This window comes from Pipistrellus hanaki (genome assembly GCF_964339955.1).
Source record: "Pipistrellus hanaki genome assembly, chromosome: 3".
Classification (NCBI taxonomy): domain Eukaryota; kingdom Metazoa; phylum Chordata; class Mammalia; order Chiroptera; family Vespertilionidae; genus Pipistrellus; species Pipistrellus hanaki.
In genome coordinates, this window is record NC_140505.1 from 120,532,519 (window position 1) to 120,546,228 (window position 13,710).

Sequence of the window (13,710 nt, forward strand, 5' to 3'; positions counted from 1 at the left end):
TTTCTCTTCCTCTCTGAAATCAATAAAAATATATGAAAATAAGTAAAATAAATAAAAATGTAGGCCATGGATGCAAAAGATCTTCATAAATCATCCATTTTTGTCATCAGAAGACAATGATATGGATCATATACAAATATTTTGCTTTAAAACAGAACATATTGCTGGCCAAAAACAATTCTGCTCTGTTCTAGGGAAGGGAATGGAAGCAGCTTTGTCCTTTCCAATCCTAAACCCATGGCCATCACCATTCTGCTTATATAAGATTTCTACACACTGACTTCTTTACCAGGAAATGAGTCCCTACAGTGGCAATATAGAGAAAGCAGTTGAAGCGGTCATAGCCAGTACCTGAAGGTTTTAGCAATTGAATTCTGATCAACTCTAATTCACCCTTTCAATAACATCCCATCCCACTAGATCATAAACCACAGGAAAGTAGGAACTGTATTCAGTTCCTAAGTCAGGCCACGGCACATGGCACGTAACACTCCTAGCTCTGTTCCTGACATACATGTTCGTAAGTGACAACTGAATAGCCCCTGGCTACATAGATCAACCTGGAAACCTGCTAGAGACATGTTTTACAAACTTAGTCGTGGAACTTCTCTACGTGTTGTTTATTTTTTATTTTTTATTTAAAACCATTTTTAAGAAGTTTGCTTTTAAGATAAGTTCTTTTCTAGGCAATACACTCAGGCCTTCCATGAAGACCTAGTGATGGAACCCTGGCGCTAAGTCCGTTATCTTGATGCTGTTATAAGCCAACATTCCAAAAAATAACAATAACAGAAATTAACAGTAACTACATACAGATCCCAACATTTCCGAACTAGAAGCATTTTCTCCCCAGGGGATGGGATTACAGGTTTGACAAATACTCTTCATCTGAAAAAAAAAATCACCTCTCTACCTCCCGCCCCCATTCCTGTCCACCCTTCTCCCTCCCCCCTGGGGCACGCATCCTCTGACCACCTCATCTCACTGGAAAGTTGAAAGAAAGCAGCACCCCAGCTGCACCCCTGTGAGCTCCCGGGGCTGGCACCCCGAAGTTCCCCGGCTGAGCCCTCCTCCCGGAGCCGGCGGCGCAGGAGCTGGTACCTGCTCCGCCTCGCGCGGAGCCTGAAGGTCTGTCCGCAGCCCGACAGTTGCGTCTCCATCTGGCTGCCAACCCACCCAAGCTTCCTTCTCCTCCACCGCCGCCACCTTCCCTCCTCCCCCCTCCCCTCCTTCCCTTCCTCTCCGACTTCCCTCCCCACCCCCGCCCCCAATCTCCTCCTCTTTTTCTCACTAAAAACGGCTGCTGCTGCCGCTGCTGCCGCCGCCGGAGCCGAGCGTCACTTGGGCTCCCACCGCAGACATGGCGACCCTGACAGCGGTCCAGCCGCTCACCCTGGACCGAGGTAAGGGGGCGACCCGCCGCCAGGCCCCCGCCTCCCCTCCGCCCGCGCCCCGGTCCCCGCCGACCGCCGCCGGGACGGGCGGACCGGCTCGGCGGGGGGAGCAGAGCGAGCGAGCGAGGACGGCGGAGAAGGCGAGGCGATCGCGCCGGGAGCGGGAGACTTTCTCCCCGTTCCCCTGCCCGCCGCGCCCCGCCGCCCGGCCGAGGGGCGCCCCCGGCCCCGGAGCCCGCTCCGCCGCCCCCAGCCCCCCGCCCGGGCGCCGCGGGCCCGGCTTTGTCGGAGCGGCTGCGGGATGCGCGGCGCCCGCCCGGCGCCCGGGGCTCGGGGCTGCGGAGGCTCCGGGGGCGGCTCTCCGTGCGGTGCCCGGCGGGTGGGCGCGCCTGCAGCCCGGGACCCGGAGAGCGCGGCCGGGGGGACCGGGGGAGGAGGAAGTTTGTCCCTACGCCCGGGGCGGTGGAAGGTCCGGCTCCCGGTGCCCGGGCAGCTTCCCCGGAGCAGCGGTGCCCGGACGCGGGGCTGCGGAGGCGGGAGTTTCTGGGCCAAAAGGGCAACCGGAGCGCGGGCAGGGCCGTCCCCTGGCCGGGGGCGCATCGTCCCTGCAGCCGAGTCCGCTTATTCCTGGCTCCGGAGGTGGAGGGGGGCGCATCTGCCCCGCCGCCCGGTGCTCCCCGGCAGCGGCAGCGGCAGCCCTCAGTTTCCCCTGCCCCGCCAGCCTGGTCCTCTTCCACCCGGAGCCGCCCGCCGCGGTGCCCGGGCTGCGGGATGCGCCGGGACGCAGCGCAGATGGGATGGAAATTCAACTTCTGACCTGCCACCCACCCTGGGCGCCCTGATTTGATGGGGAAGCGGTGTTTGCTTTCTCCCCAAGTCCTCCTAAAGCCTGAGGGGGAAGGCAGCCGCTCGGATCCGGCTTCCCTGCTGCACCCGGGAGGGGTGATACCTGCCACCGAGGCTGGGTTTTCCTGCTGGCGTCCCCTGTCCGGTTGTGAAGGTGCTCCAGACCGGCGACCCTGCAGAGGAGGACACCTGCCTGTCCCCCTCCGCAGAGGCCGGGCTTAGGACCCTGGGTGGCCTTTTGGAAATGGTGTGTTCAGAGGGAAAATGATTGAGTTTGATGTGCCTCTAAAAATATTCTTTGTAGCGGCTTAAACTGGACTGTGGGACAAGGCAAAAAGAGCATCCTGCTGCGAGTACAGTGGAAAAGCCAGGGAGGTTTTTAATTTGGAGAGATTGTGGGTGACGTTAAGGCAATCTGTTGGCGCCAGAACAGATCTTATTTGGTGCCCATAGCAACTTGGCTTGGGGGGTAAAAGTTGAAAATTTTTTATTTTTATTTTTGGGAAATGTTAATTTGCAAACTTGTAAATTAATAACAGTAGTAAAAGAACTCAGAAATCCATTGTATAACCCATCATTTCACTCCAATATCATCATCATCTGCACTAAGCAGGATAAATCCATTGCCACTAAGAGCCACACAGATGACAAGCTACGAGAAATTATGTATTTTCTAAGTATTTCTGTTTTAATGTAATGAGCTCTTATATAGTCTCATTACTTAATCGGTCTTTAAATAGCTCAAGTAAATGGACTACAGAAGGAGAAAAAAGAAAAACTCCAAGAAAATTGTATACCTGAGCAATTTATTTACTACTACATACTACTGAAAATGTTTCACTTTTCGGTTTTACCTTAGCCTTTAGATGCCTCCCTCAGTTGTGGAGAGGAAATGCAATCGGACCAAGATCTCTTCTTAAAGTTTGTTCTTGTTCACAGCCAGGCTGTCCCTGTCCTTCCCAGTGTGATTAGTTTCATGCAGTAAGCAGCTCAAGAGGCAAGCTGGGAGAGACAGTGGTTGCAGCTGAATAAATTAATTCACCAATAGCTCAGTGCAAAGTCTGTAATTTACCGATGATGGGCTGTTGGTAGGATCGCTGTGCATGAAGCCATTATATAAAAGTATTTTTATCTCTTTGTCATTAAAATATAATTAATCAACTAATTTCATCATTAAACTGGTGAAATAAGGAATTCTGACAGAAAGAAAGAAAGAAAGAAAGAAAGAAAGAAAGAAAGAAAGGAAGGAAGGAAGGAAGGAAGGAAGGAAGGAAGAAAGAAAGAGTCTCTTAAAAGAGGGAAGCCAAATACTACTTCTCTGGGTCCTAGTTGCAACTCTGATACTTTGGATGAGTCAGTCAGCCTCTCCGGGCATCAGGTTTCCACTGAGCAACATAAGGAGTTTGGCTTCGATGATTCTGACACTGTGCAGCTTTAATTTGATTCATTAACATTGGGACTCAGTTTCTGGTCACCCACTGGAAGACTTTTCAAGCTCACCCCAGTTGCCCAGGTTGTTTTGATGTCCTTTGATGTGCGCTGAAGTCACCTGCTGCTTTGGCTCCATCAAAACATTTCTCAGGCTGTTGCATCTGGCTCCTCATTGAAGAGAGCTCCTTCAAGGAAGAGACCATTTCTAAACTCATCTTTGTGTTCTCAGTGTCTGACCTTGTCCCTGATCGCAGTAGAAAAATCACACATTAGTCTAAGTGAACGAAGGACTGCAGTAACTTAATCACCGTTAAAACATAGGGATTTGGTAGTGAACTGAAGCACCGTTTATAGATTCACAACATTTTGGCCCTGGAAAGAATGGCAGGGAGAACATAGGCTGGCAGTTTAACGTTTTGTTTTTTCCCTACATGCTTGACAATTACTATCAGTTACCATAGCTCACCAATGCTGTGATTAGTAGCCATGGGGGATTGTAGCTGGTGGGCAAAGGGAGAGGGAGGAAGATGTTTGACAAAACCTCCAAGGACACCTCAGCAAACCTGAATCCATGTCCATAATTTCAGAGCCAGTTCTTTTTTATCATCTTCATTTTTTCAAATGAAAAAACATGCAGGAAAGGACAGGATACTAATCTAGGTACTGGCAGACTTTACGTTACAATCTAATTTTCTTTTTCTGATTTGATGCCCTTTGGCACCATAAATTGATTTATCTGGAATCTTCATGGCAAAGGTTTTAAGCAAACTGATCAAAGCTATGGATTGAAATTAAGATTTACTCCTCCCAGAATATAAAAAGGTATCTGAAAGGAAGACACTCATAGTATGTGCTAGCTTCTTGGGTCTTGTCTGGGAAGCAAGCCTTTGCTAGGACCAGGCTGGGCCCTGAAAGGACAGTTTAAGGTCTTCACTTATCTGTGCATGTCCTAGACTCTTTTCCACCTGCCATTAACACCTCATAGTAACTTGGTGGAGGCCTCTGGGTAGCTATTGGCACAATAGGTTCCTATTCATTCTGGTCCCAGTCCTGATGACTTTTCATTTATTTATTGTATGTCTACTATGCGTGAGACCCTACGATGGGATTGGCATGCATGGTGAGCTAAACAGACATAATTCATCTTTGTTGTAATTAGAATCTACCCAGAGAGAAAGATTAAACACACACACACACACACACACACACACACACACACACACACAAATGCACACATAAGCAAACCATTCATCATTTATTTATAACTTAATCTATACAAGATGCTATAGGAATATCAGAAACAATGTTCCTGCTTTTATGGCCCTTAAGAGTCTAGTGGGAGAAACAAATAATAAGTAAGGAATTAATTAATTCAACAAATAAGTGTTGAGTGACAGCCTATGGCAAGCACAGTTTTAAGCAATGTGGCAGTACTAAAGAACAAAGCAGATAAAGTTTTAATGGAGTGTACATGCTAATGAAGAAGTTGCACATTGAACCCATACATATACAACCATACATGCCAGTGGGAAAAATAAGACTGCATCCGAGAGAGTAGTGGGGGCTGCTGATTGAAGTATGATAGTCAAGGAAGGCCCTCTGGGCTGGTGACATTGAAGAGACCTGATGAAATGTAGGAGCGAACTGTGCAGCTGTGCTCTGGAGGAGAACCTCCCGTGTGCACCCCGGGACCATCAAGGGAATTGCTGAGAAGATGTGAGCACAGCGGAGAGTCATAGAAACTGGGATGTGAGGAGTTGATAGCCAGGAGCTAAATGATGTAACTTATACATAGGATTTTAGATTAATTGAAAATATGAAGTGTTCATAAGGCAAATAACATGGCATAAGGATAGAGGAAAGTAGGGAAGGACCTATTTGGACAGTGTTGGTTAAGGAAGGCTCACTGAGAAAGCAGCATTTAAACAGTTCTGATGTATTAACAAGATCCTTAGGAAAAAACGTGTTCTGGAAAGAGGGAAGAAGACAAATAGGAGCAGTTATATATGTACAACTCAGCTATTATCTCTTTAATACATCCATAACCAATCAAATGATTAAAAAATATTCCCAAGGAATAATAACACTCTATGTATCCTTTCTTGGTTATAAGTATACCAAGAAAATCTATAGATCTGTGTTTTGCTTCTTTTTCCTAATTTAAAGCATCATATGTTATAACTAGATTTTCAAATGTAAATTAAATAGGTATCACTATGCATAAATTTACATGTGAAATCTAAGGAGTCATAATATGCCATATATTCATTTTCATTTTAATCTTGTCTAATAAAGAGGGAATTATGCTAATTGACCCTCATGCCTTCAGAAAGATGGCAGCTCCCACAGCCAATAAGGAGGGAATACCCTAATTGCCTGCCCTGCCCTCAAAGATGGTGGCACCCACAGCCAATAAGGAGGGAATATGCTAATTGACTACCATGCCCTCAAAGATGGTGGTGCCCACAGCCACAAGATGGTAGTGCCCAGTCCCCTCAGCCCCATCAGGGTGGCAGGCATTTGGCAAGGTCCAGCCTGTCCCTAGGCAGGCCTAGCCACTCTGTGCGCCTGCCTCCAGAGTCCTCCAGTTCCCTCAGCCTCCCAGCTGCCTAGCACCGGCCTGAGGCACAGGCAGGATTCAGGTGTCGGCTGCCCAGCCACCCAGGGCCACCCAAGGCTCAGGTAACGAGGGCCGGCTGAAGCTTGTGCTGCCAGCAGTGGCAGCAGCAGAGGTGTGAGGGAGTGTCACCTTCCCCTGATCACCGGATCACCTTCTGCCTCTGAGGGCTCCCAGACTGGGAGAGGTGGCATGCTGGTCTGAGGAAACCCCCACTCCAGTGCATGAATTTTTATGTAACAGGCCTGTAGTATTTAATACTAGACAGTGATGTAGAAAGTAGCACTCAAAAGATGCTGATAAGGAGATTAGTGTGGATCTTCTCTTCTAGAATTTAAAGCATTCACAGCAATTCTTCCCTACAGCAGAGGTTAGTTTACCCAGATTTCAGTCTCTAAAATCAGAAATGACCTTCAGTTACACTCAAGGGAACAAAACAAGGTACCAGCCTTGACACTCAACACCTTCATAACAAAGAACATGGCAATCGGTCACTATGTAAAAGACTTCATGGACTCAAGCACTTTCTTAAGTCCAGTTGCTCCGACACTCTTTTCACTTTCTATTTCAAGGTCAGAAAAAGGTAAAGATAGAATTTTTCAAAATTTCACTTGTACCATTTCTCTCTAATTTTCAACAGAATGGCTTAAAAATAATGGCTTATAAAAATAATACAAAGCCAATTTGTGGAGAGAAATGGATAATTAAGACAATTTTGAGGAGTAATTAATATTGTGCTATCTTAAATACTTGAGACTTTATGAAATGACTAGAAGCTTACAATCTTCATTTGGTGTTTATGTAAGAGAAAATGTTGTCGTCAACCGTCATCTAACTTTTCTGTGAATTAAATTCAACTTGGATAATTTGCGTTAAGTGTAAACGGAAATCTTGATTTCTTGGCTTCTAAAATGTCATACATCAAAATATTGATTAAACAACTCATGATGTGTTTCCACTTTAAAATTTTTGTCCTTTAAAAATTCGAAAACCAAGAACTTTTATGTTGTAGGTTTCGACCTTATGGAAAAAAATAATATGAGAGCAAGAATTGAATTCAAATGAAAATCTCATGGCACTACACTTTTCATAGCATTTGTGATATATTAAAAATTTTCTCTCTTCCTTTCACTTTTCAACACATGCAGAGCTTATTACTTTATGTATATCCAGATTCAAGCCTTGAGGCAAGCCCATAGCTTTTCTAATAAGCTGTATTCACCAGTTTTTATAAGATCTGTATTTGCCTGGAAATTGCTTTTGCTCACAGTCCAAAAGGACTTGCCCTTTCTCCCCTCTCTCTCCTTGTAAGTTAGTTCTTATGTTGCTTTAAACATATTTCCCCCAGTAATTGTGATGGGAAGGAAAGAGAGAGGGGCTGATTATATGTATGTCTCTTGTCCTAAAGCCTTCTCACATCAGCAGTCAGATATGTTTTAGTCTGCAAACATTAAGTGCTTGCTTGCTTGCCTTCTCGTGTTTTCTGTAGGTGTCACTAAACATTAAAAGTTATTGAACTTTTTAAAAATAGCAAATCAATATTTGAGTGTTTATTTTTTCACTATGTAGTTCTAGGCCATTTTCCAGGAGTCAGAATTCTGTCACATTTACCTTTTATTTCCTTTTTGATAATGAAAAGTTAGAAAGAGAAGGACCCAAATTTCCAATTTCATTATTAGAGAAAGGTATTTTGCATTTAATGGGAGTCTTATACACAGCTTTGAAATGGAAAAGAAATTGAGAAATTAATGACAGAGCTTCCAGAAAAAGAAATATAAATGTGGTGAGTACCTTCTAATGTGGTGTGTCAGCTATCTAAGCCCTAAGATGGATTTGGTGTGCTCTGCTCAGTTACGAAATTAATGATTTTGCTTTTAGAGTGTTTTTTTTTTTTTTTTTCAAGAATCACAACTAGGGAAAGGGGACTATATCAAGTGAGGATATGTATACTAGATATTAGGGATTGTATTAGGTATAAAGCCAATGCCACTTTGAGGTTTTTCTTTTTTAATTTTTATGTTAAGCCTTAATATTTTCTGTTAGGATATAGTTTCCATCAGATCAGAGGTGTAGAACCCAACACATTTTTGGCATATAGGTGGCATATTCAACATTTGTCTTTTGGATGAAGGAATGGATGAAGTTGATTTAGTTGGGCCCAGTATTCTGAGTCATTCTAAATGGGAAAGAAAGCCTTCCAACCTGTCTTAGGTTGTTACCTTGCCCCTGTGTGTGAAGCAGACTCCTAAAAGTGGAAAGCTTTCCACGACTAAGGGAAGAGGTGAAGCGTTGGTGTTGGTGTTTGTAGCTCTACTTCCATTGCTTGAATATGCATGCTATCTTAACTTGTTATTAAATCCAGCAAGTTAATGCCAGAACACAACTGAAAAGGTTTAAAAATAAGGTGAGTGGGTGGGGCCCCAGCAGAACCACCCCCCCACACACAGACACAATAAACAAGATACTCTGTTTCATCTTAGTTATTTTTTAACTACAAATGGATGAATGATAAAGTTATGTCCTGATAAGCAAGTTAATGTGAATTTAATTTGAAATCACTCTGTATTTGCAAATGTAAGCATAACCTTAAAGTCATATTGATAGCCTTAAGGTCATACATATGATTGAGTTTACTAAGTAGTATGCTGGCTGAATTTGAAGACTTGCTAATAACAATATATATGGTCAAGGACAACTTGGTAATTATGTTGATTGAGAATTATTTTGCTGTTATATTTAGATAGTTACCTTTCTTGGACAGAAAACTAGAACTTATAACTTAAACTGGTCGTAACTTCCTCCTAAAAACACTGTAGCTACTTCAAGTCCAACTGGTTTTGCTATTTTTGTTTACTTGCATTGTGTGTTAATATTTAATATATTTTGGCATAATATAATTTTTTCTATCAAAGAATTATCTTTAAACAAAAAGGATAGAATAATGGGATCACAGAATTGCAATAAGATTTAAATGCCCAAAGTAGATGGGAAAAAATAAAAAATAAAAAGACAGCTGAGTTTTAGAGAATGGCAGAGAGACCACTGGAAGTGGCTTTGGAAAACTATTGGAGAAGAGCAGTAATTGTTCACAGACAAATATTTTGGCTTCCAAAAATGTGAGAAGGGCACTGTAATCCAATCTACCTGTCAGAAAAATCTACGGCATGTTCATACCAGAGTGGGATACTGGCATTTAGAAAAGAAAGTGGTAATCCCACAGAGCTTACATGGGATCACTAAGGATAGGTCTTGTCAAAATTATAAGCATGTGCCATAGCCATACCATACTCATGACATCACAATTCTGGTGGAGAATGTGGAGGTGTGTGAAGGGGATGGTTGCTCCCTTGGGTTTCAAGTGGTTGAAACACTAAACCAAGGCAGTTTCCTTCTCTGTCTTATGCAACACTGTTATCAATATCTTGCACTAGGGTAATAGACGATTTTTACAGGTGACCTAGAACTGGACGGAATAGCAAACGCTTCAACCAACCATATCACTGTTCTAAAATTCTACCTAGCTTGAATGACAGTGTTAAAGAACAAAATCCAACCAGGAATATTTAAAAATCTAATTGGCTCTATCAATTATTCTTGAACCTGGCAGCATCCCATGTAGCTACCAGAAAGGCACACTTACGAGCTATGCAAAATGGAAGGTGTTTGTAAGCAGAAAGAGGGTGAGAAAGAAGTTAAAAATGTAGGTTACTTTAGGCAGGGACAGCTTCCTTTAAGGGAAGGATGGGGGTTTAACCAGGCAGATGACCCCACCAGTGTTGATCAGGAAATTCCAGATTGATTGGTTGAGAATTCCAGTCCTGGGAGAGGCTGAAACTGCAATCAGGTTACTTGTTAAGTTATTAAGTTTTTGTTTGTTGACATAGCTTAGCAATAGCGCCTCCATTTTGGCGTGTGTGTGTGTGTGTGTGTGTGTGTGTGTGTGTGTGTAACAACAGGTTACAATAAAAGAGATAAAATATAGTGGAGATGAAATGTGATTTTCATTCATTGATTCATTCATTCATTAGTTCATCAGCAAAAGGGAGCCAGTCCAGGCTATTCACTTTTCCTGTTTGTCCTGCCCTGTGAACACCACCCCGCAGGACTCCACTCAAGCACATTGGAGCCCTCCTGCAGGGCCCGGGCCTAGGTCAGGCCATCGGGACAGTCTGGGCTGGGGCAGAGGAGGCTTAGAATGGCAAACAGGCACTCCAGAGCCAGCCTGCCGGGATTGGAAACACTAGACGGCTTTCCAATCTGTGTTCTTATTTGTAAAATGGCAAATAATAAAAATAGGACACACCTCACAGGAAGCTGGCTTTAAATAAGTTATTACGTAGAAAGTACTCAGAACAGGCTTGACATGTTAACTACTCAACAATGAAAATTATTTCTTCCCTGAGTCCTAGAAGACCTGTACTCCCACCATGCTGCCAGGGGCAGGGACAGATAATGCTTGTTGCCTACAGACATACGTAGAGGCAGGGGGCCTGCTTACTAATATTTTAGTATTCTGTAGAAGCAGGGAGCATTTGGACATGCCTGCAGGTCAAAACAAAAAGGTTCCTACTCATCTAATCTGCCAATCCACTCTTCCCCCAAATCACTACTTTCTTGATGCTCCAATAATACTTTTTTACATAATCCTGGGAGAGCACTTACTACACAAAGTTAAATTTTTCTTTTACGCTGCTGTCACGCTGACACCATAAGTTATTTACACACAAGTTTGTGTACCCATTGCCTACATAGGTGCCTGAAATGTAAGTGCTCAAATGTGTGCTCACTATATTAGAGGTTTGTCTTTAAGTGCTGTGTCATTTCAGGGTTTAAACTAGGTAAGCGAGCAGAGATACAAGATGCAGATTTTTTATTCAAGAAGAAAGTCCCTACATTTATTCTCTTCAAAATTTATTCTCTCCTGGGAATTAGTGAACATCCTATTACTGGATTACTGGAAACATATAGGCAAAAATGGAATGACAAATTGGGAAAGTTGTTACAAACAGAATTTAAAATTCAGTAATTGTTTAGGATAGGGATTAGACCTTTTGTCGATGTTCAATGTTTTTATTCTATTTATATGAAGATATCAAAAGTGTATTAAATAGTTGACTGGGGAAAATATAACTAAGAGCGACTTTTTTTTTTTTTAATTCCTTTTCAGTGCTATTTGATTAGAAAGCATCACGAGACACTAACGTAGGCAAACATGTGCCAGTCAGGGTGTGTGCTCTGGGTCTAGACATCTGGATACAAACCCTCCCTCTTCCTGCCTCTTCCCAGCTATGTAACCTTAGCCTGTCCCTATCTTCTCTCTACTTTCATTTTCAACTGTGGAACTGAATGTAATAATGCTCCGTCCCTCCTCAGGTTGCTGTAAAAATTAACCGAGAAAACATATGCAAGTGCCAGGAGCTCTGCCAGGTCCATAGTAAGTGCTCAGTAATGAGTGATTATCCTCCCCACTTCTCCCCAGAGCCTGCACGTTTCCCAGTGCAATAAATGGGAAGTGCAGTAGACAGATATGGGGATGAATTGCAATTCTGCCACTTACTATCTAGGGAAGCTGAGAGTATTGCTTACACTCAACTCATTTTTCTTCATTCTTAGTATGGGAATAAAGACACCCACGTTGCATGGTGATACACTCCCTTGGTTCTTCCTTCAATTAGCCATTCAAGGAGAAGTGAATGAGAATCTCGTCTGTGTCAGGTCCCAAACCAAGGGCTAAGGGGAAAGCTTGCAGTCTAGGGAAGGTAGACATCAGACAGTTAACTTATGATAACATAGTTTGAGTATTTTAGCAACAGCTCACACATAATGAGCGTTTACAACATGCCAGGCATTGTGCTTCGGGCTTTTCATGTTTCATTTCAATTAGTCCTCACAAGAGGCCTTTGAGGCAGATGCCGTTAGTGTCTGGAAGATGTGGGAATTGAGGCATAAAGAGGCTAAATAAAGCAACAGAGGCAAGCAATCGGAGCTCAGGTTGGTTGGTTCTTGAGGCCTTGAGCTTAATCACCATACTAACCCGGGGAGAGCAAGTACATAGGTCTGTAACAGGGTCTGTAACAAGCCTTGGAGAACTTGGACTTGTAAGGGCACCAACACAGAAGTGCTTGCAAAGGCTTCAAAGAGCAGGCAGACAGGTAGGAGGCACACAGGGACAGCAGTAGCCAAGGACAAAAGGGAAAGAACTTTGTCCAATTCTTACAAAAAGAATGTAAATTAAATGTTGGTAAAGAATAAATTTTTAAATAATTTAAGTGATGTATTTGAAAAGTCTAGTAGAATTATTAGAAAACAGCAGGTGTTTAATAAATGGTTGTGCTTATTATTCATGGCAGCTATTAATCTCTTAAACCTAAAAATCAAAATGCCCATAGATAGAATTGTAAGAAAGTGCCAGCGGTATTTCATTCCTTCTATCCATGCTGTGTCAGGGACCCAAGAGGTGATGGCTGTGACATTCAGGTTACCTTTCCGTGATCTGTAATGCATGTGCAGAGCTTCTCCACAGACCTGGACTGTGAAAATAGTGCCCCAAAGCCCCTTTCCCTACAATCCTTGCCCTCAGTTAAGGTAAGTGAGAGGGACTGGAGAACATAGCAGCATGAAGAGATTTCTGTTTTCCCTTCAAGATTAGCTCTTGCCCTGGTTGGGTTGCTCAGTTGGTTGCAGTGTTGTCCTGTACACCAGAAGATTGTGAGTTCAATCCTGGTCAGGGCACATTCCTAGGTTGTGGGTTTGATCCTGGCCAGGGCAAGTACAGGAGGCAATGTTTCTCTCTCACATTGATATTTTCCTCTCTCTCTTTCTCTCCCTTCCTCTCTATGAAAATTAATAAAAAAAAAATGCTTGATTTTTTAAACCACTGAGGATTAAAAAAAAAAAAAAAAGATTAGTTCTAAATGTCCTGAAGGGCATAAACACTTTCTGCTTACCCATCATCATTAAAATATATGTCTTGAGATTTAATATATATTTTACTGGATCAAGTAATCCCGTATTTGTCTAACATTAAATGTATAAGACATGTTCTACTTAAGTAAAACTTACAAGCTGACTCCTTTAAGCCAAAATTTATTAATTAAAAACATTTTAACCTAAAAATAGAGAATTAATTTCCTTCTATGTTATGGCATATGTTCTCTAGTAAATGGGGTTTTGTAAAGGGATAATGGACATTAAGACAAATAAGGCAGTAAAATCTCATGCATATCACAGAAGCCATGCCGAGATGTTTATTTTGATTGCTCATAGGGAAATTCTGTATCACTCCAGCTTCTCAGACCTACTTCAGTTTGTTGAGGTTGACAAATAGATGCTTCTAGATAAATGAGGTATTCTCTGGCCATGCAGACACTTATTTCTTCTGATATCACATAGTTTCTAAGTATTGCCAGTTTAGCATCCAAA

General features: G+C 43.0%; 1 protein-coding gene across 1 annotated transcript in view; it reads left to right on the top strand.

Annotated features, from left to right (window-relative positions):
• Positions 1 to 1,088: 1,088 nt before the first annotated feature.
• The window catches only part of LIN7A (lin-7 homolog A, crumbs cell polarity complex component), a 145,987-nt gene continuing 133,365 nt past the window's right edge, over positions 1,089 to 13,710 (top strand). Inside the window, exon 1 of the mRNA XM_084876269.1 lies at positions 1,089 to 1,403. Coding sequence (XP_084732395.1) covers positions 1,361 to 1,403 — 43 coding nt within the window. The 5' untranslated portion in view covers positions 1,089 to 1,360. The remainder of the gene's footprint in view (positions 1,404 to 13,710) is intronic.